The sequence below is a fragment of the Thunnus maccoyii genome, chromosome 22 (assembly GCF_910596095.1).
Source record: "Thunnus maccoyii chromosome 22, fThuMac1.1, whole genome shotgun sequence".
Classification (NCBI taxonomy): domain Eukaryota; kingdom Metazoa; phylum Chordata; class Actinopteri; order Scombriformes; family Scombridae; genus Thunnus; species Thunnus maccoyii.
In genome coordinates, this window is record NC_056554.1 from 22,452,935 (window position 1) to 22,479,427 (window position 26,493).

Below are 26,493 nucleotides of genomic sequence, written 5' to 3' on the forward strand. Positions count from 1 at the left end.
GAGAGCTTCAACGGGAAGAAAAAAAAACTTTTCAAGAGGTTTATAAAGGATAAAATCCAGCATGAGATTATTTATTATTTAGTCTGTTTTATCATTTCCCATCAGTTTGTTGTTACTTCTGGATAATTTTACAGTAGATGTATTATCAATAATATGTGCAGGAGGTCTGCAAGAGTCTGATTTGGTGCTGTGTGGGGGTCATTCAAAGTCAAGGTTAAAATTGTGCTAAATTTAAGTTTTAAAGCTGAAGTATAGTATTTTTAATATGCAGTAGGTGCCAAAATAGTCGGAATATAGATCTAGAATAGAATAATTAATAATTATATTAATTAATATTATAATCCAATCTAATGTAATACTTTCATTATAATTTCATGTGCTCGGGATTCTGTTGAAAAAAGTTTATTTGAAGCCTATAATAGAAATCTTCTACTCTGAATTTAACCAAGTTTAGGTACAAATCAGCAAAACCATATTAAACCTTCCTATTACAGTATAAGGTAACAACCTCTGTCATATCTTTACTGGTACCGTTTTTGACAAAGTCACATGAATTCCAGTTTGCTGCACTTCGGAATACAGAAAACGACACACCCGTATTTACTGCAGGAACTGGCTGCGAGCCACAAACACAAACACCAAGTCGTCTGTTCGGTCACACAAACACACTTTCAGCCTGTCCTTCCCGCCACAAGGTTGCAGCTGAGAATCATGAATGACTACTTACATTTATCTCCAAAATGTCTCCCTCCTTGTTCCTTTTTAAACCCAAATCATCTCTCTTAACGTTGTTGGCACAGAGACAGTCAGTACTGCGCAGGCAGAAAAGACGGAAATTCCCGTCGTTTATTTACATTTGGTTTAGTACCGCCTCCAGCACCAGCATAGACTCCACACTGTAAAACACTGAGTGCATACGAGTATGAGCAGGTGTTCATGATATAACGGTTATGTGTTGCACATGTAAACACCATATTCTAGTTTCTGGAGGCCTGTGTGAAACCAGCAGTGGTGGAAAAATTAGATCCTTTACTAACAGCAATGTAAAAATACTCCTTTACAAGTAAACGTCCTGCATGAAAAATCCTACTGAAGTAAAAGTACATAAGTGTTATGAGCTTGATGTAGTTAAAGTATTGCAGTAAAAGTACATAAGTATTAGGAGTTTTTGGACTTTTTCTCTAATCTTTGATTTTTGCTGAAATATTGGATCATTTGAACATTTATTGAAATTATATATATGATATAGTGATGTGGATATTATTAAAGGAAAGTCACAAATTAATACATGTCAAATACTAATTGTTTTTTGCATAGACAGTGTTGTTGCAAAAACAATAAATTCATAGCAACAGGTGTTACAGGGATGTTGTTCTGTAATGAAAAAAACTCCTCATCAGTAAACTATTCCTATTAAACAACTGATTCACCAGAATAATGTTGTTGTGACGATGCCATTAAAAAACAGATGTCCTTATTATTCCACATGAAATATGTAGATGAGAAATGAGAGAACTTTATTGGGATTTTGTCAGTAAAAACGTCTTACAGTGTGTTTTTCCATGACATCACAGCTGCTCATTTGTGATAGGCTATTACATTACCTGACTGATGACTCTTCAGACATGAAGGAGGACTAGCCGGAGGCTGCGGAGTCAGACCGCTTCCTCTTCTTCTTCTTTTCTGCCATGTCTACTGCTGAGGGCGAATCAGGCAGAACAACTTTTCAAGAGAGGAGCTTCAACGGGAAGAAAAAAAAACTGCTTTTCAAGAGGTTTTCAAAGGACAAATTCCAACAGGAGATTATTTATTATTTAGTCTGTTTTAGCATCTCCCATCAGTTTCCTGTTAATTCTGGATAATTTTACAAAAGATGTATTATCAATAATATGTACAGAAGGTCTGCAAGAGCCTGATTTGGTGCTGTGCAGATATCACTCAAAGTCAAGGTTAAAATTTGGCTAAATTTTAATTTAGTATATTTTAATATGCAGCAGGTTAACTAATTATATTAACCAGCTAATATTATAATCCAATTTAATACAATTTAATACAATACTTTCATTATGCTACTATTATACTACTACTCAGAATGCTGTTAATAAAAGTTATTAATAACATACAAACTTATGAAAGTTTGTATGTAGTTTAGAATAGAAATCTTCTACTCTGAATTTAGCCCATATACAGTTGTTGTCATAAGTCTACATACCCTGGCAGAATTTGTAAGATGTGTACCATTCATAGTGTTTATGGTTGTGACCATAAAGTTTAATTTTGGTCTCATCACTCGTAATGACTTTGTTCCAGAAGTTTTGAAGCTTGTCTAGGTGCTGTCTGGCACATTGTAAGCGGGCTGTTTTGTGGCGTTGGCGTAGTAACATCTTTTTTCTGGCAACTCAACCGTGCAGCCCATTTTTGTTCAAGTACCTCCTTATTGTGCATCAAGCAAATCTTTGTTGGTCTACCTGACTGTGGCTTGGTATCAACAGAACCCCGAATTTTCCACTTCTTTATTAGAGCTTGAAAACTACTGATTGGCATTTTCAAATCTTTGGATATCTTTTTATATCCTTTTCCTGATTTATAAAGTTCAACTGCCTTTTCTCACAGGTCCTTTGACCTGAGAAAAGGCAGTTGACTACTAGATCTACTTTATAGGCTGCTAGTGAAATGCAAACAATAGTTTCAGAAGTAGAAGCCAAAAAAGGCAGATTTAGCAGATAAATATGTCTGGAGCCTGGTTGTGAATTCTGTATACAGTCTGCATACCTGCTGCACCACCACGCAGTATGTCTGTAACAAAATGAAAAGTTGTTAAATGTGTAGATCTGTGGAATTGATCTAATAAAAACTCTACTGCTGCGCCAGGTGTGCATCATGTTTCAACTTTGCCCAAAACAGGCCGTGATGTAATGAAAGCAGAGCATCCCCCCCTGTAACACTACTGATCAGGCTGCTGGTTAACCATCTGCATATATCAAGGCCAAATCTGACATTCCAATTTGGAAATTCTGATATATAAGCTATTGTTATCTAAAAGTGGGAACAGGACAATTTTAATATATTAATAATTTCATTACATGTACAATGATGATTTATGGATTAAGACATCTTAGCTATCAGTTTTATAATTAGTAAATAAGTTGTGTATTATTAGCAATTTCACACTTTTTGTATATTTATATATATATTTAGTTATAATATACTGTTTACATTTAATACATATTGACTATATCATTTTTTAATACTGTGGGATGTTTATGATTTGATTTGTTTACACCAAAACGCTGACATCTATCTATAGATAGATAGATAGATAGATAGATCTTGTCTTTTCTGATCCATAGATGCTGTCTGGCCTCTATTTCTTTTACTCATGAATCAGAATTATGTAATTTTTTTATGATTAGTTATCACTATTGCACATAAAACACTTGAATTATGATTAACTTGGGTCTGTGAACCCAGTATGAATATTGTCACAGAACTAAAATAAAGTATTAAAAAAAAAAAAGATGAGTCTGCTGTGTTGTAATTTGTCATTGTGTAGCCAGACCTTCATTTTCTCAAAGCTCACAGAGGTTTGGAAAACATGTCTGAGTCACAACTTGGGTTAAAATCTTCATTGGTGGCATACAAGCATGTCTTATGTAACCAGGAAGTTATTTTTTATAAGTGGAAAACATTTCCACAGCTGATTGTTAAGATCAACTCTTCTGCAGTTCCTCTGAAGGCCACTAGATGCTGCTCCAGGACAGCTCTCACTGTACTGAAGTCAATGGAGAACCTTAATTTGCCTCTGGAAATATAGGATTCACATGATTATTGATTTACTCTCCATAATACGTTTTTCTACTCATGTGTCTCTCAGTGGTGATTTGAAAAAAAGAACCTGTTCAGGCTTACAAAGAGGAATATTGTGGTGTTGCCTTTATATTTATTCCCTAAATTGAGTTACATTGAGATTTTCTGGCTCTAGTAACTGACAAAGATGACAATGAGTGGTACATCGAACCCAAGCTTCAAAATGTCTCCTCAAGTGGTCTTCACAGATGTTACATCCATGTTTTTCTGTTGTTCGACTTGTCTCCTTCTTCCTCAGAGACGTGTTTTTGAAGACTTTGCCTGACTTTGTAATCGCTGGAGTGAAACTGTGCTGCGAATGATTAGTCGATCGACAACAAATTAATTCAAATTCTGGTAATCAAATAATCATAGTCAAAAAAAACCCTAAAATTTGATGATGTGAAGCTTTTCTGTGTCGTACATGATAGTAAACTGAATTTCTTTGGATTTTTGACTGTTGTTCGAGTAAAAACAAGACACTTGAGGATGTCACCCTGGGCTCAAGCATTTTTAACAATTTCCTGACATTTTATGGACAAAACAATTCATCGATGATGAAAATAATAATTAGTTGCAGTCCTGTACTTAAAGTAAGATGACAACAACACAGTTCCTGTTAATGACAGATGAGATGTAGATTTATTCTGGACCAGAAGAAAGTCAAGTCAAGAGTAGCTCAAGGACACTTCAGCACAGTTGGAGTGTAAAACCAAGAAAACAAACAACCTGCTTCCCCTTCTGATGAAAACACGAACTCTTCCTTCCTTTTCAACAGCTAGAGGTACATTTATCAAAATGACATCATTAGACATCAAAATACAGATTTCAAACACTTAAAACTCGATAATTATTTTAAAAATACCAAAGTTTCTCAACAAACATGGCTTTGACATCAGAGAGTGTAATCTCTTTCTCTTCTCTGCTTCCTTTGCTTCTTTTCCACAAATTTGAAGATGAGAGTTCAGTTCATGTTTATATTTTTATTCTGACTTTAATACAGAATCTGAGAGTGTCTTTGTCCACAGCCATGAAGCACATCAAGGGACGTAAATGAAGAGAAATAGCCCCGCCCCTTGCTGTGTGCTCCTGGTGATGTCACCATGTTAATGGATGTCACCTGCCCGCGAAGGCGAGCCATCGCTGTCGTCCTCCCAGGACGAGGAGGTGAACCCCGCAGGAGCGGAGATGGAGTGTGGGGCGGGGGTGTGGCCGAGGCCTTGGTACCGCCCACTGGAGGAGGGGGAGGAGGGCATTGATGTGGCTGCCACGGCAACGGGGTCCTGGGAGCTTGCTGTGAGGAGGCCGGTGTGCTCGGTGTGTTCGGGTCGGGCTGCCGAACCAAAATACATCTTGTTGGGACGACCAAGAAACGTCCGACCTGACGGAGGGTTAGAGAGTGTTTACCACGGCTGCAGATATATATTCTCAAATCAGGCAGTGTGAATACTGCAGGACTGCAATGATTAGTCGATTAATTGATTAGTTGATCAACAAAAAATGAATCAGCAACTATTTTGATAATGGAATAATTGCTTTCTTCTTTTTGTTAAAGCAAAAATTCCAAATATTTGCAGGTTTGAACTTCTCAAATGTAAGAATTTGCTTTTATTTGTCATACATGACTGTTTTGGACTGTTGGTCGGACAAAAAAAGACATTTGAAGACGTCTCTTTGGGCTGTGGGAAATTGCTCCCATATTTACTGACATTTTACATGATTATTTGATGAATCTAGAATATAATTGACTATTTCATTAATCAATAAAGAAAATAATTGTTAGTTCCAGCCCTAGAATGCTGAGTCAGACACTCACCAACATGGCGAACCTGCTCTGTGACATCAGCTCTGATGTCAGAGAAATCCCACATGGCCAGAAAGCTGTCGAAACACGATCCCTCCTCTGCTTCCTGGATCGGCAGATAAATAAGTCATAGATGGATGGATGGATGGATGGATGGATAGATAGATAGATAGATAGATAGACAGATAGATAGATAGTTTACCTGTACGTAGGGCTTGTAGGTGAAGGTGTAGTGGTGAGCAATGGCAGCCAGGAACATTTCTATGCAGATGATGAAGTCCTGGATGAACAGAGGCAGAAGAAGTATTCACAACTATTCCTCAAAGAAAAGCACTAATACAACAATATAAAAATACTCCATTACAAGTAAAAGTTCAGCAAAATGTAGTTAAAGTATCAAGTAAAAGTACTGATTAATGGGAGATCTACGTTTTCACTTAAGCTATAGGGTTCTAGTATATAGTTGATGCGTGCTTCAATAAAACTCTGTAGTCATACTATGTTGTTCAAATACAAATATGAAACATGGTAGCGAAAACACAGAACATGCATGTTTAGCCAATTGAATACATTGAAATACAATTATTTACAAATTTTTCTCTGTTCCATATATAGAGAGGAGGGGAAAGAAGAAAAAAATAATCCAAACATTTGCATTTATTTTTTGGACTTTTCCCTTTGCTGTTTTGTGAAATATTGAATCATTTTCATCTCTTTGGGCCTCAAACAGTTAATGAAATGAAACTATACACCTGAAACACGACAAGGAGACGCAACTAGACACTGCTTTTTTGTCACAAACCAAAACTGCTGGTTTAATCTTATAAACTTCATATGTTATCATCATATCAATATGTTTTTATTAAAAGTTCTTAACCTGAAAAGTAAGTTAGATAAATGTAGTGGATTGAAAAGTACAATATCTCCCTCTGAAATGTAACGGAGTGGACGTATAAAAACAAATAAAATGGAAATACTGAAGTAGGTACAAGTACCTTAAAAATGGATTTAAGTACAGCTCTTGAGTAAATGTACTTAGTTACTTTTCACCTCTGTGGTTCGATTATTCAATCAGTTAATCAATCAATAACTGATTTTCAGTTGCAGAAACACCATAGCTACCAACAACAAGAATCTGATTTAAGCCAAATGACAGCATTTTATAAATGTCAGTGCCCTGATTCTGCATGTTTTTATAGACAACCAATGATCAGCTGAGTGTATTCCAGTGTGAAAAGATTGTTTCTTCTGTCTCTCAGAACAACATTTCTGTCTGAATTAAAGCTTTTGTGGTCTTTTCTTTTTGTTCTCTGCTGTCAAGGTGAGAAATTACAACTGCCAGAACTCCTCTGGCAGCCAACATGGCAGTGAATAAATCAAATGTCAAAGGTCGCATGACTGTGAGGCAGCCATTTGGTTTGTGTGTTTATAAACGTGTGTACCTGCAGTCCAGTGGCCACGGCCTCCACACTGTCCCAGTCCCAGGTGTGTTTGTCCGAGATCACACCGACCTTCACCAGGAACGCTATAAACACAGCTTGCCTGCAGAGAGACAAAGAGAGACAGAGAGATGAATACATCAGCACAGTTTCCCTCCCTCCTTCCCTCCCCCTCCCAGTCCATCCATCCTTACCAGAAGGAGACAAACACCACCAGTTTGACGCAGAGGAACTTGCCCACAGGCCTGATGGGAGTCAGCTCTTCTCTGAGAGATCGGTAGAGCAACACCAGGCAGTACATGGCAAACTGACGACAGAGAGAGAGAGACTCATTTACACTTCAACACATATGACACAAGCCAGCAGAACACATTAACGCCTATGAATGATAACATCCTGCAGGTCGATCAGGAACTATAATGTCACCAGAATTTTGTCCAAAACTGTTGTATCTGTATGTTGGTTTGAATTAAAGTATGTCTTTTCAATTTGCAAGTGCTTTCCATGTTGGGACATGTTGTGAGTTGTGTGTCTCCATGTGGTATAGACAGCATTTTGCCCCTAGTGGTCAGAACATTTATTGCTTGTTTTGCTCCAACTGCCCCTAGTGGTCTTAAAGGTGCTTGCAGCTTTCCTTTTTATTAAAGGCTTTTTTTTATTTTTTTTATATTTATATTATTATTATTAATCTAGAATTGATTTTTATGCCACACTCCACCCATGGATGAGGGCATAAAAATCAATTCTAGGTTGATAATAATATTGGCACACACAACACAAGAGGAACAAACACAAAATAATAAGATGAGGACAACAACAATGACAAAGACAGAAATACTAAAAAACTTGAGCATCATCCCAGCAGGTGTTAACAAAATCATAGACAAACCAAAAAAATGAGTGAAGATGTCGGTTTGATTCAGTTTACTTGTTGAACTGAATCATACTGAATTCAAAATTTGTTAAATTGTCTGTGAATTCTTTACGCTTTGAGTGTGGGGAAAAGTAACAGCTGGAAAGTGTAAGCTGGGTTGGGGTTAGGACTAAGACATTAACATGACAATACAATACAATCCTCACAATCACAGTGTGCGTGATGCGTTTTTACCAGCTGTGATATGTTGTTAATTATGACCAGGTATGACCAGGCGTTTTTGAAGCTGAAATTGGCTTCATCATAAACCCCACAGAGCTGACAGATCCTGCAGACACAGATGGAAACAAAAAATCAAACATTCAGCTTCTTACACAACAGGAACTTCAACCTGTTACTGTGTTTTCAGATGACACCCCTTCTGTCAAATTTCTTTTGTATTATCATTGCTATTATTATCATAATTACATCATTTTGCATTCACATATTTTTCATTTAGTCACCACTGTTAAATTCAAGGGCATTTAGTTTGTATGAGCCAATGCCTGGTCCTGACCTTTGACCTTCAAAACACAGCAAGTAGCCACTGTTGTTTACTTTTGGAGAGCTGATGTGACTACACCATTATAGACAGTGCTATTAGCATACATGTTACCACAGGTCACATACAGTGTTATCACCATGGTTACAGTTAGCTACTTTGCTAACTATTATTATATGTTACCATGGTGTGATTAACATGCAGTGTTATCACTATAGTTACAGGTTACAGTGAGTACCGTGTGAAACACTATCACAGTAAACTACTTACAATGTTGTCACCATGGTTACAGTAGGAAAATTCTCAATCACCGTAGTTAAAATGAGAATCTTACAACGCTGTGAACCTGGTTACAGTAAGAAACGTACAGTCACGTCACCATGGTTACGGTAAGAAACATAGAGTGGTGTTACCATGGTTACAGTGGGAAATATGCAGAGCTGTCACCATGGTTACAGTAGGAGACATACAGTGGTGTTACCATGGTTATAGTAGGAAACTCCCAGAGCAGTCACCATGGTTACAGTAAGAAACTTGCAAAGTTGACACCATGGTTACAGTAGGAAACATACAGTGATGTCACCATGGTTACAGTAGGAAACCTTCAGTTGTGTCACCATGGTTACAAAAGGAAACATACAGTGGTGTTGCATGGTTGCAGTAGGAAACTTGCAGAGCAGTTACCAAGGTTACAGTAAGAAACCTGCAAAGCTGTCACCATGGTTACAGTAGGAAACATACAGTGGTGTCTGTCAACGTGGTTACAGTGACAAACCCATGGTGGTGTTACCTTGGTCACAGAAGGAAACTTACAATGCTATCACCGTGGTAACTGGTCTGACCACAGTGTACTGGAGGACTCCCAGCTTACACCTGAACAGCAGCACTCTAACAGAGAAAGAGGAACGTTTTAGTATCCATACATACATACATCAGTCCATCATATACTGTGTCCCCACTGGTGTATATCTTACTCTCCCATGGGCCATGGGGGGCAGCAGCAGAGCGGGGGCAGGTGGGGCTGCTGCTGTTGGACCTCCAGCATGAGCACCAGGCTGGGGTACTGGTTACTGAGGAAGTTCAGCAGGAACACCAGGAAGTTGTAGATGACATAGGCCTCGTAGCACTCCCTGCACGTGTCCACGTAGATGGCCAGGTTAGGATAACGCAGAGCCAGCCACTGGAGAGGGGAGGAGGAAGAAGTGATAGGATGTAGAGAGAGATGAAGGAGGGGAAGTAAACAGGATTATTTTTAATATGTAGTCATGATAAAACATTAATAAAAGATTTTGTTCAGGCCAAGATTATACAAAGTCATAAGAAAGAAAGATCAAGTACCAAAGATCATTTCATTAACTGTAATGGAGTTAAGTGATATCAGACTGTAAAAGAAGAAAACAGTCAAAAACACAGAAGTGTGTGTGTTTCTGTGTAACTCGATGACTGGTCTTGTGACATCGTCCCATCGTCTCCAATTAAGTCCTGTTGCCATGGCTACGTAGTGGAACTCCTCTGTGTGTGTGTTTGTGTGTGAATGTGTGTAATAATGACTCACACTGTCCAAACTGTAAATTGGCACCATCCATAGTATCCTGCAGGAGAAAGACAGAGAGTGCGTCATCTTATGTAACCAATATACTTGGTGTGTTTGTGTATATATGTGTATCATGCGCTCTGTTGCCTCTGAAAAGTAATGAAAGTTAAAGGAACAGTTTACCCAAAATGATGTTAAATTGTGAAAGCTGTGGTGCAAACTCGCTGTGTGTTTTGGCCAAAAGAACCCAACAATGAGTCTTCTTTTCTTTCCTTATTGAGGTGAAAAAATCCTTTAAACTAACTTAAAGAGTGTGAGTGTGTGTGTCTCCACCTGATGATTGGTTTCTGCAGCTCAGGCTGTGTGTAGTGAACCATATGCTGCAGAATCCCCCAAAGTGAAATTGGGATTGTCAGAAAGACAAAGACGCCGGCTATGAACCAGGCTTTACTGTGAGTCCCAACCTGGCAGAGAGAGAGACAGAAAGACATGAACCCTAACAGCTTAAAAGTAGCCTAAATCAAAATGTAACATCCAACTTTGCACATTTACTCAAGTACTGTATTTAAGTGCAATTTTGAGGTACTTGTACTTTACTTTAGTAGTTCCACTTGATGCTACTTTATACCTCCAGTCCACAACATTTCAGAGGGAAACATTGTACTGTCTACTCCACTACATTTACAACTACATTTTGCTGTTAATATTTACATTGCTGTATTGGTACTTTTACTAACGTAAAGGATCTGATCTTCCAACACTGCAAATTTGTAAGACAGAAGTGTACCTTGTCTTTCTGCAGCTCCCAGATGCAGAGCGGCAGCACGGCCACCAGCAGAAGAGCATAGAGAACCAGAACCAGCGGGCGAATCCACCTCCTCCACTCTGCACACGTACACGGCATGATGGCTGCTTTACCCTCAGCGTCGACTACAGGCACATCCTAAACCACAGGCCACACCTGAGGAACAACGAGACAGATTATGTGTAATTGATGACACATCTTTTCTTTTATCTTCCATTTTTTCTTACTTTTAACAAGGTACAGTATCCATGTTTCATTGAACACAAGCTCATAAACCTGTGGTGGGGTTTGATTGGATGGGTAAAACTGATGAATAAACAGTCAGGGTAGAGAGACAAGTTGTCCAGATTTGTTTGGTTTGATCAATCTAGTTCTTTCAAAGTCTTTAACACAAAATAACCAAAACATTCTTTGGATTTTACAAAATTTAGCACAAACCAACCAACCAGAGGTACAACGACTTGTTTTTTAAAATTCTGTCGAAGTTGACGCATCCGAATAAGAAAAATATTGGACCATTACCACCTAGTGGTCAACAAAACTAATGTTTGTTATTGGCCAACAGCGTATTTGTGTGTCACTTTGAAATGTTCAATCAAATCCAATTCACCAAATGAAAAAAAAAATATATATATAATAATAATATATTTTTAAAGGATAATTCTAGATATATATTTTTATGGACTGTGATTAAATAAAAAATGTGTCTGCATCTATGAAAGTGGAAGCTAGCATCACTAGCTAACATATTACATGTTTCCATTCAAGTAAATTGAATTTGGTGGAATAGCCTATACTGTGTTCAAAAACAATAGCCCAGTTCACGTTAGTCCATAAAATGTGAAATTACACAGTTTTAAATATTATTCCTTATTTTTTTTATCAATGAAAGTTGAATAGTTAGACTTTAGTTAACTGCTAGCTAGTTTTACAGGAATTATGCTACTGAATCATCAAACATTACAGTATAATGTATGTGGCAGTAAAAACACATATATTTAGGTCCTATATTACATTACATAATATTATAATTACCCCATATACAATAAAATGCAATAAAATATTATATTATTCTCTAAATAATTACCATAAAGTGCAGTAGGTCACGATAAACATATCAATAAACAGTACAGACCAGATCATAGAAATATGACAGTGTATTTTTCGAACATAAATATGAAGATTTGTCATTTTTATCTGCCAGGTCGTCAAAATATGTGGTTGCAGGAATAAATTAGCTAAAATACGATGAGATAAATGTTGAATCTTAGCAGAGCTGAAGATGACGGTTGGCCTGTTTTCGTCTCCTGTCCTGTTTCTGTTACCAGGCAACGCATCTCCTCCGCCCAACCGCACACCGCCAACTGACGTTTGATCCGCTCACCGGCTGATCACCGGCCCCGATGATCGATCACACCGATCCGTTTAATCCGTCACCGTAGGCCGAACAACACACAGCCGATCCGCCGGCGTCAGGGTGCTGCAGCAGTCCGTGTTTGTCCTCCTGTTTCCCCGTGTTGACGCGCTCACGTCACCGGGAGGAATCTCAACCATCTCTCTCTCCATCAGTCACGTGTTTGGAGGAAAAGCGGCACAAATTTAATTATCTTAATCTAATGATATTTTAATCCACATTCAGGCCATACTGCTCACTCAGAAATACTTTTTTTGACATCGTTTGCATTTTTCATATCCTATTTATTTTACATTTTCTGTAACTTTTATTTCGTGACACGAACGTGTAAATGCTTCTTCATAGCCCACACAGTCCTACAGTGATGGAGAGTAACTAAGTACATTTACTCACGTACTGTACTTTTAAGTACAATTTTGAGGTACTTGTACTTTACTTGAGTATTTCCATGTGATGCTACTTTATACTTCCACTCCACTACATTTCAGAGGGAAATATTGTACTTTCTACTCCACTACATTTATTTGACAACTTTAGTTACTTTTCAGATGAAGATTTGACACAATGGATAATATAATAAGCTTTTAAAATACAACACATTGTTAAAGATGAAACCAGTGGTTTCCAACCTTTTTGGCTTTTGACGTCTTACAAAAAGCAGTGTGTAGTCGGGGTCACATTTCACATGTCTATGAGTTGTTAACAGCTCCACCAAATAGTGATTTTTCCCTCTAAACTTCTCACATGCTTTCATTTCAATAAATGTTCAAATGATCCAATATTTCACCACAAATCAAAGATTAGAGAAAAAGTCCAAAAACTGAGAACAGATTTGTGTATCACAAATTTGTTTTTTCTTCTTTCCTCTCCCATTAATCATCTCACCACCCCTCAGATTTATCTGCTGACCTTTTGGAGGGGCCCGACCCCTAGGTTGGGAACCACTGGACTAAACTAGCTAACTGTATATAAAGTAGTGTAAACTAGCTCCACCTCCAGCAGCTACAACAGTAACATGCTGCTCTAACACTGATGCTTCACTATTAATAATCTAATGATGTCATATATAATAATATATCAGTCAGAGGGACCAAACCACTACTTTTACTGCAATACTTTAACTACATCAAGCTCATAATACTTATGTACTTTTACTGTAATAGGATTTTTCATGCAGGACTTTTACTTGTAATGGAGTATTTTTACATTGATGTATTGATACTTTTACTTAAGTAAAGGATCTGAATACTTCTTCCACCACTGCAGTTCTAGCAGATGAATAGTGAAGATAGATTACACTATAACACTATAACAAAAACCACAATATAAGCAACATTTACAGAGACAAACACCATATCTTGAGGACCCTGAGTTACAGCAAACATATTGTATACAATCCTCCTGAAATGACAGTTTATTACAATCCAAAGGAGTAGGCTGTCCAAAAACAATATCCAAATTAATAGTCAAAAAAGCTGTATTGAGCCAAATTACATAAGACTTTTGGATTTTTTTTAGAGGTGCACTTTAACAATAATGACCTAGTAATACACCCACAGTATACTTGAATTATAGGCAACTAACAGAAAAAATAAACACAACTCATCTTTTAGACAGCAAAAAATATTCACAATTTGTCAACAATTATCTTATATAATTATTTATTTACAGCAGTTTTACAGTATATTATGATGACCTTTGGCTCTTACACCTCCTCCTCCTCCAGCTGGACCATCAACAGAGGGAAGTGTGCAGACAAGGACACAGGTTTATCAGGTTGTTTACGTTTCAGCTGAACCACAGTTCAATACAACTTTGGCCCAGACGAAAATCTCAACAACAATTGGATGTATTGGCATTGTGAGCATGTTAACATGGTGATGTAAGCATTTAGTTCAAAGCGTAGCTGTGGAGTCTGTAGAGAGCTTCAGCTGGAAACCATATGACCGTGTGTGTGTGTGTGTGTGTGTGTTTACAACAGCTCTTAATTGTGGGCAGCGTACTGGAAAATTAATAAAAGATAATTTGATTTAGCTCTCAAGTTTAAAGTGTGTGCAATTTAGTCGACTGAGGCAGAAACATCATCAGTATTTTGTTTATTCTGTCAACAGCTTCGTGTTTATTTTGGCATGTAATACACATTTCAGTCACTAGAGGCTACTAGTGAGGCTTTAAACTTCAGACTTATTTTTATTTCTTTACAGGTAGAGTTGTAATTGAATATTTTACATATAAAACATAATAATAAATACACAACGTGGCCAAAAGTAAGTGGACAGCTGAACATTAAGCCCATGCACAGACCATATAGTGTACAATATATCACTATAAAATAATTTGCACTTAATAAAAATACATTTATATTTAGAACTGCATAAATACACCATGAAAAGGTAAAAATGATTGATATAGAGGTGTTTATCAGCTGTTTCACGCACACACAATGTCTCGCTCCATCTTTTTGTCTTCTCTCCCAAACACAACAATGTCTCTTTCAGCGTCTGCGTCAGACGTCCTCGTTGTTTGAACTGCTGATTGCAGATGAGGGCGACTCTCTCTCTCTCTCACTCACTCTCTCTCTCTCTCTCTCTCTCTCTCACTCTCACTCAGTGGTCAGTGTGTTTGTATTGCTGGCTCGTCCCATGGTGGAGAGGCAGCATACTGTTAGAGAGAGAGCCAGAATAACACCAACAACACAGACAGGACTGGAGAGAGAGACAGAGAGAGAGACAGAGAGAAAGAGGGAGAGGCAGTTTGATTAAAGGGGTACTCCAGCTATTTAGTATGGCAATTCTATAAAGTTTGTCGACTCACAAGAGACAGATTTAAAAAGAATGGTTGAAAGTGATGCTGCAGAGGTCAAGATATCCTATCATTTAGTCCCTAGTATATACTGTATATTAAACTCTATATACACCATATCCTACAATTCCCATAATGCAACCCAATACTGTCATTTCAAAGAGTGCCACAATGTTACATGACTCATGACATGAAATATCTGGCTCTTTGGTAAAAAGTTGAAGGTACAAGACTGAGGACATAAAAACTTCAGGGTAGAAGTTAACTACGACTCCCAGCTGCAACAACTAAGCATTTGAATCCATCAATGATGCCAAAATGAAGGACAAAACATGATTTCTCAGAAACAAAGTTGAAATAATTGAAACTGGTGGTTATAACATAAACCTATAATGTTGTTACATTATCCATGAGAGTCCTGTGTTACTATGTTAAGTAATATTGAAGATATGTTTAAAAAAAATTAATGGAAATAAGGAGAGACACTTCCCCTCCCACCTAGCAACTCGATTTGACCCTCCCTTTCTGGTAAATCCTCATGTACCACATCCGCAGCAACGCAGGCTTTAAAGGCTCTAAATTTGTAATCTGAGCCCAAGCTGTCCTTGCTGACACCACTATGACATCATCAGGGTTATTTTCTCAGACTTTATTAAGCTCCTGTAGAGCCCCAGAATACACATACATGAGTAAACTGACCTTGTAAAGTCAGTGGAGTGCCCCTTTAACCCAACATGTCACTGCTCACTTCCCGCAAGTCTTTTATCAAAGGTCACAACCTTTCTATGTTTAGATGTCTGAACTACCCTTTCTACCCACACAAACTCTGCAATCTTGATAGAGTCTTCCTCTCTGTGTCTGTTGTATCTATATCTCACGCCCTCTGACCCAGTGACCTTGTTGCGATGTCACACTGACTGGGGGAAAAGCAGAGACTCTTAGCTCTTTACTATCCTCAACACTGTAGTTGTGTTTTTACCTTGAAGCAGTTTTTGAACTTCTTGGAGACGAAGTAGAGGATTATGGGGTTGATGCAGGAGTTGATGGTTGCCATGTTGATGCTGAAGTAGTCCAGCACCAAGAGGAAACTACAACAAGAACACATAACTTTAAAAACTGAAGGAAGAGAAGACAACAACAGTGAAAATACAAAGAGTAAAAGTGAAATAAATGATTATTAAGATGATTTGTAAACTGCAAACAGAGAAGAGATAACAATCACAAAAACTATGAGAGAGGAAAAGTGTAGGGCACGTACTTTAACAGGTCGCAGCGGTGTGCATCATTGGATTTGTAGGCGGTCCACTTCAGCAAGCGACTCAGATGGAGCGGAAACCAGCACAGAGCAAAGATCAACACCAGGCAGAACACAGCTTTAGCTACTTCTCTACGCTGTGGAGAGAAATTTGCCTCAGAAACATGCTTGTGTAACATCGTCATCTCAAATCATGCTCCTCATATCCTACCATATGTACTTGTGTGTTTGTGTTTGTATGTGCACCTGTTTGAGGTGTTCACTCAGTGCGATCCTCAGACTTCCTTTCTGATGTCTGAGCATCTCACCGGTCATCAGGCTGTAAAAAACAACAGAACAGGCCAGAGGAACGCAGAAGTAGAAGCCAAACAGCCACCAGTCCTTTGCATCCCGGTAAAACTGGAACACAAAGAAACACACTTTCAGAGAGATGTTTTTTTACCTTTTTAATTTTTATTTAACCTTTATTTAACCAGGAAAAGTTTCATTGCATCCTGGCCAAGACAGGCAGCAGCACAATTAACAGGGTTGCAGACATAAAAAAAACATGTAACAATTTACAATGAAAGTAAAGAATAAATTAAAGAATCACAAAATATCAAAAATATTCATCAATATTCATCATAAATCATCAACATCAGGGATCAAACAGGGGCAATGTGAGTCAGTCAAAACATCTACAGCCACATGTGCTTCCAGGTCATTTAGAATTACTTTAAAGTAGCGCAGTGCCCGTTCAAAACGTTCCTGTTGGGAACAGGCCGATTGCTTTGTCTCTGGCCGCCACTTCAGCACATTAAAAAACTTAATACAGTCGATGTGAGGTGTGAATGAGTATATACACCAACAACATGAAAGAAACTAACATTCTATTATAGACAGATGATATAAATAATAGGCTACGTACTCTGATAGCAAATACGTGTTATTTTATCATTTCAAATAAGATTAGGGCTGCACTTAAAAATAAAATAATGTGCATCCTAAAATAAAGTCATACTGGGCTCTTACATTGCTCCTATTTTCTGTGCCTTCAGTTTGGATTTGAGCGGGTATATTTGCTCCAAAGATTTGTGCTTTGTCTGTAGTTGTGCTTCACAATCGCCACGGTCTCAGAGCAGATGAGACAAACTGCTTTTGAACTGCCCGTGGAAAGTATTTGCTCTGTTTTACGTGCTGAACTACAGTCACTGTGTATTGGGCTCCGAGCACTTCTAAAATGCAAGTGACCTATGCTCAACAATGTACCTGAATGCCTCCCGTGTAGTGACTCGCTACTGATGTGCTAAACGTGCTGTTAATGCTACGCTTTCTGTCTAGACATTGGGTATAAGTCACTGGTCTATCTGACATACTGCAGTCAGTTGGCCCTGGAGTTCTGCCCTGACCCTGCACAGAGCGAAGGGGCTCACTGATAGCTGGTTTATTCAAAGTTTATTAATATTAAATGTATTGCATGTCCAAATTGCACTAAATTCGACACCGCACTCCCTTTGTTCCCCAGCAATGCACCCACCAAGTGTGGAGTTGATCAGTTGAACGGTTCAAGAGGTACGCCGAAGACATACAGACAGACATTCCTTCCTTTAGTAGATAGATGCATTCAGTAAGACCACCTCCTGAAAATTCAGGTAATTTTGCAATTGATTCCAAGCAGAGGGAACAGCATTATTCAATGAAAGCCTGTTTGTAAAGTACTACCTATGGCCTGTTCAGTGTTATGTTTTCGATTGTTGTGTGTGTATGTTAGGGATGTGCAGAGAGCCCAGTATTTGTATTATCATCTGTTTGTATCTGATTATTGCTTTGCACTTTGCATTTATTGCCTATTTTTTACAACCTAACTTTGTGGAAAGGAGAAGGGGAACAACAGGTTATGGAGGGTCCCTTGGAAACACTTCACTTGTGTCAGTAGTTCAGCTCTATCTCTGGGGAACACACACAACTCCGGGAGTGATGTCCAAATAAGGAAATGTGCGTCATGTAGCAGGTGGATGTGACTCCCCTCGTTGAGACCTGCTGTGTTTGACATGTTTTTTTTTGTTCTTTTCTTTCAAAGAAATTTTCAAATATTTGTATGAAACAAATATTCATAAAAAGCACACTATTTGTGCTTCGCCAAATAACGTATTTGTATTCAGGCACACCCCTAGTGTGTGTGTGTGTGTGTGTTTGTGATGTAATGTTCAAGTGCCTTGTTCTATTGCTACCCATATAGCATGGCTGTGGCTCAGTCAACAATGAATCATCATCCATGCTTCATTATCTCCATAGGGAAATGATATCATGTCTCCCCATCCGCCTCCCCTCTCTGTAACCAGGAAGTCCCTTAAGATTGAAATCTCTTTTCCAAGGGAGACCTGACTAAGGCAGCACACCAGTTTCAGTTTAAGTAGAAAATAAAACACAACAGATAGGGATTACATACATCAAACACACAAGGAAGAGACTAAATCCAGCTCAAATAAGGCAGTTGCAATTCTGTTACATGGATTTTTAACATGGCTGTAAATTGTTCTTTATATTATATATGACATCATTAGATTATTAATACTGAAGCATCAGTGTTAGAGCAGCATGTTACTGTTATAGCTGCTGGAGGCGGAGCTAGTTTGAGCCACTTTATATACAGTTAAACCATAAATGAGCGTAAAACAGCTGTCAGCAAGAAACAGAAAGCTTGTTTACTTTTCCACTGCAGCATAACTAATCTGTTTCGGTAATAGTTTCCACTGCAGCATGACTAAACTGTTTCAGTAATAGTTTTGCCAATGAGCCATTGTTGGATGTTTACTTTTTTCTAAAAAAAAAAAGACAAAAATATTATTTTCTACCTTTTCTTTTTTTTCCTGCTGTACCGTATTCTTGCCGATAGTCACGATCCTTACTCAGCATGGAAACAACATCAGAGCTAATGTGCGCTCATGCAAGGTGCCAGGAGTAAACAGCATAGCTCGGAGCTCCTTTTATTTATACAGGGACTTTACTGTGGAACAGCCTTCCATTTAGCATCAAACTGTCAGAATCCAGAGGGGTTTTTAGCAGTCAGGTCTAGGCTCATCTCTGGAGTAAGATGACCAGTTAGGTTGTGTGCATATATTGTGTTTTTTCATTATTTATTATTTGTAAAATGCTTTAGGATGTACTGATTGTGACTAAAAGTTTCACGTCTGTTGTTTTTATATTGAGGTTGTCTTTGAATTTTTGTTGCTTATTGTTTTAGAGGATTCTGTGGATAGTATGTGTTATTGTCTGCCCTGTTTCTCTGACATCGGGGACTATGTTGGAAACAAGTGTTCTCACTTTTACATATTATCCCTTGGATTCATTGTCTTCTATATTCATAAAATCAATCAATCAATCAATCAATGAATCAATCAATCAACCAATCAACCAATCAATCAATCTATAAATAAGAATATGCCAATGGTTAAGTCTACAGGTGGACAAGACAGACCATACAACCCGAGCATACAAAGAGGAATGGCGAGTAAGGGCTTTAAAATTTGAAATGAACCTCAGTGCTCCATGGTAGACTGTATTCTGCACGTGTAGGCATGTTTATAACATCGCCATAATCCAGCACAGACATAAAGTTGGCAGCAACAACTCTACTTTTGGCCTCAAAGGAAAAGCAAGACTTGTTTCTAAAGTAAAGACCCAATTTCAAATGTTCTTAACTATCTAAATAACAGGCTGTTTTGTAACAGTTTAACAGCTTCTTGGCACTCAACAACTGTTTTGATGTTTTCAAGTCAAGATTTACAACACACCACAGCACTGAGATTGCTCTTGTGAAGGTCTTGAATGACGTCCACTTAAACACAGACAGTGCCAAAATGTCAGTCTTGGTATTACCAGATCTCAGTGATGCATTCGACACAGTTGACCACAACATACTGTTAGACAGGCTGGAAAACTGGCTGGGTTTCTACTACTTAAAGGACAGGGATTACTTTGTATCGACTGGTAACTACACATCTGAGCATACAAACATGACATGTAGAGTTCCCCAAGGCTCCATTCTGGGGCCTCTTCTGTTCAACATCTACATGCTCCCACTTACTCAGATGATGGAAAACAACCTCTCTAAACTCTCTTACAATCTAATGCAATCCAACACAACGGTTCTGCCATAAAGTCTTCTTTTATGAAGCTTACACATTTTCAGTTTTTGTTGACATTGTTAGAAAGGTAATAATTCTACCTAACTTTATTATTAAGGTTGTAGTGGGTCATGGTGGTGTACTGGAGAGAATTATATTGAGTGTTCCTATTATTTAAGTGTTGCTGATATTTCGTCCATCCTATTAATATAAATGAGGGTGGCAAAATATTGTAGAGAACCCAACTTTAATTTTATACTATCTGGTTTGCACAAGTTATCATTCTATGTGAACAAGATTAAAAAATATATAATCTTGTAGGATTTCTGGGGCTCCAGAGAACACTGAAAAAACTTTGAAGGTTTCTAAAGGCAAAATAACTTTCACAACATTTCCTCATAATGGAAAGATTTTTTTTTTTTTAATTTTACATTCTAGAACCCCTATAAAGGTACATACATATTGTAGTACAGCACAACATGTCTTACTAATTCTAGAATTCTTCTGACATTCTAGAACCCTCAAAAATTCTTGAGTATCATATTGCAATCTAAAGCTTTTCTAAACGTGGCAGAACCCTCAACCCCCTTAACAACCCTCATAAAAATATTTAAAACTCTGTAACTTTCACTGGACGTGGTAGAACCCTCTTGTATTATTGTAGATGCATATTATCAAGAACCACTTTTTGCTCCTTTAACTCAACTGCCTTGTTACAACAGGGTTTAATTTCAATATTCAAAAAATATATAAATCCAAAATTTTTTTTTGAAAAGGCCATGTTTAAAGACTGATAGCAGGTTAGCAGACCCAGATTGAGACGTGAGTGTCTGGGTTGAGTGTGTTTAGCCAAGTCATGACCTGGAGACATAAACAGGAAATTATGCTTCAAACTATCTGAGTTACAGGGACTTCGCCCTGAAACACAACAAAAAAGAGATTGCGGAAATGGGCCTAAGAGTACATTTATTTTCCCTAGAGAGACCATCCATCATCTAGATAAGATGAGATCAAGCCCCCAGTGTACCCTATGCCTTTACTCATGACCTATTACGTTATATTACTGAGAGTCATCTTACGGGAATTAATTGTTTAAATTTAACTTGTTATAGAACTTTCTGTCATGGAAATTCAAATTTAGATCATGCACGAAACTGTTGAAACTAACATAGTATGCCTTAATATAAACTAGGCCAACTTCAAAATTTAATTTATATATTTATTCATGGTTGTCAAACAACAAAAGCTGCACCACAGCGAAGTGGCCATACTAAATGAAAGTAATGTGATGATGTTACGCAAGGTTTTTGAAAGGGTTGTTCTTTCCCAACAACTTTTTTGCCACTGAGAGTTTAATTTCAGTTCTTTGGTTATACATTTCTAAATAATTTCTTTTTTGTTTTTTTAAAAGTGTCCTTAAAATGGTTCTACTTTAGAATTGTTGGAGCAGAGATTCCCAACCAGGGTACCTGTACCCCAGGGGGCTCTTCTTAAAGAAATGGAGGAAAATTGCTGAAAAATTAGCTAAAAGCAATGAATAAATAGCTGAAAGAGTTCACAAAAGCTTACAAATAAATAGCTGAAATTGTTACCTAAAGTAAAGGATAAACAATTCAACTTTTTAGCTAATAGTAAAGGATAAACTGTTGAAATAGTTAGTTAAAATTAATGGACAAATGGTTGAAACATTCCGTTTCTACCACTGCATTTGGTAGTAGAAAACTTGACAAAACTGACCAAATACTGACAGCTCTGTTATACTCTATGAACATTAAAATTGAACATTATTGTAACAATATCCACTTGTAATTAATTGAAATGTCCTGTTTAGAATCTATGCAAATGGACACATTTGGAACATGTTGGGTGGGGTCGTTAAAGGGGTGCTTGAGGTTATCTGACAAGGCTGTGGTGGTGCATCTGACAAAAAAGGTTGTCAGTCTCTGTTAGAGCATGGCAGAGCTCGAGAAAAACCCAATAAAGGTTCCTTGAAACACCATAACAGGTTCTGCAGTGATCCAAGCCTGAAGCCCTCTAGCTCTGTATTAAACCTGTAGGGAGGTTTATAGAAGCTGGTGCGGCTGCCACCCACAACTCTGCTCATTAGCTCTGTGTACAGAGCACAAGATATCCATCAACACATAAACACATACATGTTGTATACACTCTCCCTTCCCTCTCCTGCCCACATGCAAACAGACACTTCCGGTCACATTCTGTAAACACACACATACACTCACAATCATGAAAGGTGTCTTGGGCTGCAACATGCAGGTCATCATGGTAACGTTCTTGTAGTCGAAGGTGACCATGTTGAAGCCGATGGCCTCGGGCACCGCCAGCACCACGGACAGCAGCCAGATCGCCACGATCTCCAACGCCGTAACGGTGGGAACACCTGTGCCCTGCACTCGTGACCAAGACGCCACTGCACGATACCTGAGTACAAGGGCATTGATTTTAGTTTATTTTATCACAAGAAATTGTCAGTTCAAGGAAACAGGTCACTTGTTAAAATGAATACTTTTATGGTTTTTGCAGAAGTAGCACAATTGTCACATGTAAACATGACTTAATCATATCTAATTGGATGCAAATGTATTTATCAAGTTTTCAAGTAAAACACACCAACCAGCAAAATAATGTTTGGTTTGTTCTTTTACTGTACAAATTTTTTGGTCCAACTGATTTAATAGCACACATGGTTCTTACTCGTATATGTTATGTGCTCATGCAGAATTGTTGAAAGCAAACAAACTGTCACTAAGTAGGCTCTATTACAAAATATTATTATTAGTATTATTAGTATTATTTTCAGTAAACAAAAAGAATTTCTAAATAACTGATCAAAGACCTCACTTGAGAATAACGGTAAGTCTAAAGCCCAAAAAGCTAGGACTAATAATTGATTACAGCTTAAAGAACACATTGATTATGTCAAAACCTTCTCATATGTTCCCTGTAGGCTGTGTGGTTCATATCCTTTTAATTTGTGATTTAAAGTTTGACATTGTGTTTCATGTTTTTAATGCATTATGTAAAGCACTTTGAATTTCCTTTGTGCATGAAATGTGCTACACAAACTAAATTGAGGGTCAAGGCTTGGTTTTAGGCTAAAGGTTAGAACTAAGTTTGGGTTATGGTTATGATTAAGGGCCAGGGAATACTAATTACAGGTGTGAGTTACCTGTCCACACTCAGGGCACACAGGTTGAGGACGGTGATGCCGACTGAAGCTTTCTGCAGGAAGGGAAACAGCTTACAGAGGAAGAGGCCAACTGCACTGTCTGCAAACGGCCACCGCATGGCCAGGAGCTGCACACACGCACACACACACACATACACACACAGCATTATCAGATTAACATAATATCACAGTGGCTGCATGTGTGTTATCAGTGTCAGCGTGTGTTTGGTGTGTTATCACAGTCAGTAGGATATTTTGGTGCTTTTATCAGTGCAACACTCAACCTCCAGAGTGAGACACACAACACACACAGCCAACATGGGGATGTGTTGTGTACCCATAATGCATTTCTGCTCCTCTGCAACCCAGTAACCTCTACATCCCAGTCCTATTGAGAGGTTAAACTAGAAAAAGTGCAGCTGGTAGTGATGGTAAATAAAAAAGAAAAAAAAAACATTTATCATAATTAAAATATATAGAGGTGCTTGTATTTATCTTATAGTATCCAGTTTAGGGATGAGATTGAGTGACACACTTAACTGACTTTATTATCAAATGTTTAACTCTTTAGCCAGTGGTGGACTGTAACATAGTACATGTACTCAAGTACTGTGCCAACTTTGAGGTACTTGCACTTTACTAGAGTATTTCCATTTTATGCTAGAGTACTTTATACTTCAAAGGAAATATTCTACTTTTTACTCCACTACATTTATTTGACAGCTACAGTATAGTTATTGGTTACTTTTCTGATTAAGATTTTACATAAATAAACATATTCTACTCATATATCATTAAATACAACACATTGTTTAATCATTGGTTTCCAACTTTTTCGTCTTTTGAACTCTCAAAAAACAACAGCGCGATTTCACAAATAGTGATTTTACTTCCAAACTTCTCACTCAGTTTCATTTAAATAATTGTTAAAGGCCAAAAGAGATCCAATATCCAGTAATGATCCAATATTTCACAAAACAAAAAATAAATTCTGTTCAGACTCCAAAAAATGAATACAAATTATTTCTTATTTTTTCCTCTCCCATTAATCATCTCACAACCCTTCAGATTTATCTGGTGACCTTTGGAGGGGCCCAACCCCTAGGTTGGAGACCACTGGACTAAACTATCTAACTGTATATAAAGTAGTTGAAACTAGCTCCACCTCCAGCAACTACAACAGTAACATGCTGCTCTAACACTGATGCTTCACTATTAATAATCTAATGATGTCATATATAATAATATATCAGTCAGAGGGACCAAACCACTACTTTTACTGCAATACTTGAACTACATCAAGCTCATAATACTTATGTACTTTTACTGCAATACTTGAACTACATCAAGCTCATAATACTTATGTACTTTTACTGCAATACTTTAACTACATTTTACTGCTAATACTTATTTTACTGAAGTAGGATTTTTTATGTAGGATTTTTACTCGTAATGGAGTATTTTCACATTGCTGTATTGGTACTTTTACTTAAGTAAAGGATCTGAATACTTCTTCCACCACTGCAGTTATAGTGGGTAAATAGTAAAGATAGATTATACTGTAACACTGTAACAAAAACCACAATATAAGCTAAATTTACAGAGACAAACACCATATCTTGAGACCCTATTGTAGAGGGACCACGAGTTATAGCAAACATATTGTATACAATCCTCCTGTAACGACAGTTTATTACAATCCAAAGTAGTGGCCTGTCCAAACAAATGTAATCCAAAGGACAAAGGTCCAAATTAATGGTCAAAAAAGATGTATCGAGGACTTTGACTTAGTGTTTTTGCATTCCTGTATTGGTACTTTTACTTAAGTAAAGGATCTGAGTACACCAGCTCAGGTATCAGTGAATAAACAAAGATATCTGAAGCGAGAAACATCTAAACAAACAAATATGTAAATATAACATTTGAATACCTAAACCTAACCCTAACATTAACGACATACTAAAGTACCTTGTAGACGTTGATTGGAATGTCGATGGCGATGTAGATCAAGTCTCCCAGAGCCAGGCTCGCTATCAGAGCATTGGGTCCATTCCTCATGCTTTTGTTTTGGCAGATAATCCTCAGCAGGGTGGCGTTTCCTATGATCCCCACAGCAAATATCAAACAGGACAGCACCACGTTGATGTACTTGAAGGCTGTCTTGATTGATGTGGCCTGCACGCAGCTAGGGAGCCTTTCCGAGTGCTTACGGACTGTCATGGAGGAGTTGGAGGAAGACGAGTGAGGTTTTCTTTCATGTTTGTGTTTCAACTCAAACGCGTGTTTTGACTTTCTTGGTTCGGGCTCCAGAGAGGACAGGGGTTTGTTCACTGTCTCTTGCACCAGATGTGGCTCTCGCTCTAAGATCCTTGCTAATATTGGTGGGTCGGTGCCATAGAAACCAGGCAGGTCTGGTATCATCAGATCTGATAGAGACGGCTCAGATGAAATGTTACTGTGGCAACCAACTGGATTGGAAAACAATGTCAAACACCAAACTACCAGGAGCAAGGTAAACATCCCAGGTATGGAGGGAACTCTGGAACCCATTCTGGATCTCACCGTGATTCCTGAATCCACTGCTTTGACCCCAGAAACCATCAGAGACTACTGAACCAATTCCTGAACCAAATGTAAATCTAGAGTCCACTCTGGAACCTGCTGTGTTTCTGGAACTTGGTTTTATTACAGAATGGATTCCGAAACCAGTTCTAGAACCTGCTCTGATTCCAGAACCTGTTGTAAAATGCCACAGCTGTGACTCCAGAATCAGTTTGCAAATAAGTTCTAGAGGCTCTAGATGTTCTCAGGGTTGACGTCAAGAGTGGACCAGAAGGTGTTCAAGGTTCTTGGATGAATTTGGTGCGAAAATCTGGAAAGCAAGAT

At 38.0% G+C, this 26,493-nt stretch overlaps 2 protein-coding genes across 5 annotated transcripts; both read right to left on the minus strand.

Annotated features, from left to right (window-relative positions):
- Positions 1 to 4,459: 4,459 nt before the first annotated feature.
- On the minus strand, positions 4,460 to 12,393 carry LOC121889642 (transmembrane protein 184C-like). Of its 4 annotated transcripts, none has more exons than XM_042401773.1 (12): positions 12,228 to 12,393; positions 10,826 to 10,999; positions 10,372 to 10,502; positions 10,060 to 10,096; positions 9,479 to 9,684; positions 9,318 to 9,392; positions 8,198 to 8,291; positions 7,284 to 7,396; positions 7,093 to 7,192; positions 5,853 to 5,930; positions 5,663 to 5,756; positions 4,460 to 5,227 (listed from the first exon to the last, which is right to left on the minus strand). In XM_042401773.1, exons 2-12 carry the CDS (start codon positions 10,940 to 10,942, stop codon positions 4,953 to 4,955), a joined length of 1,320 nt encoding a protein of 439 aa, XP_042257707.1. In that variant the 5' UTR covers positions 10,943 to 10,999; positions 12,228 to 12,393; the 3' UTR covers positions 4,460 to 4,952. The 4 variants fall into 4 exon arrangements, with proteins under 4 accessions (XP_042257707.1, XP_042257708.1, XP_042257710.1 ...); XM_042401774.1 differs by having other exon boundaries at positions 12,169 to 12,393; XM_042401776.1 differs by lacking the exon at positions 12,228 to 12,393 and adding an exon at positions 12,018 to 12,161.
- A 2,470-nt stretch (positions 12,394 to 14,863) lies between these two features.
- LOC121889981 (endothelin receptor type B-like) lies at positions 14,864 to 26,028 on the minus strand. Its single transcript, XM_042402229.1, has 7 exons — positions 25,576 to 26,028; positions 23,608 to 23,735; positions 22,661 to 22,859; positions 16,561 to 16,713; positions 16,318 to 16,451; positions 16,039 to 16,147; positions 14,864 to 14,962 (listed from the first exon to the last, which is right to left on the minus strand). Exons 1-7 carry the CDS (start codon positions 26,026 to 26,028, stop codon positions 14,864 to 14,866), a joined length of 1,275 nt encoding a protein of 424 aa, XP_042258163.1.
- Positions 26,029 to 26,493: the final 465 nt, after the last annotated feature.

Bases quoted from the DNA above. Each gene is read 5' to 3' on its own strand.
- LOC121889981 (XM_042402229.1), bottom strand. From the start codon at position 26,028: ATGATACCAGACCTGCCTGGTTTCTATGGCACCGACCCACCAATATTA. The intron at 16,714-22,660 runs GTGAGTGTATGT...TTTGTGTTCCAG, and splicing joins CCAAGACACCTTTCATGATT to TTTTACCGGGATGCAAAGGA. The intron at 16,148-16,317 runs GTACGTGCCCTA...TTCTTGTTGTAG, and splicing joins CACCGCTGCGACCTGTTAAA to TTTCCTCTTGGTGCTGGACT.
- LOC121889642 (XM_042401773.1), bottom strand. From the start codon at position 10,942: ATGCCGTGTACGTGTGCAGAGTGGAGGAGGTGGATTCGCCCGCTGGTT. The intron at 9,393-9,478 runs GTAAGATATACA...TTTCTCTGTTAG, and splicing joins CCCCCATGGCCCATGGGAGA to AGTGCTGCTGTTCAGGTGTA. The intron at 5,931-7,092 runs GTACACACGTTT...CTGTTCATCCAG, and splicing joins CCGTGGCCACTGGACTGCAG to GACTTCATCATCTGCATAGA.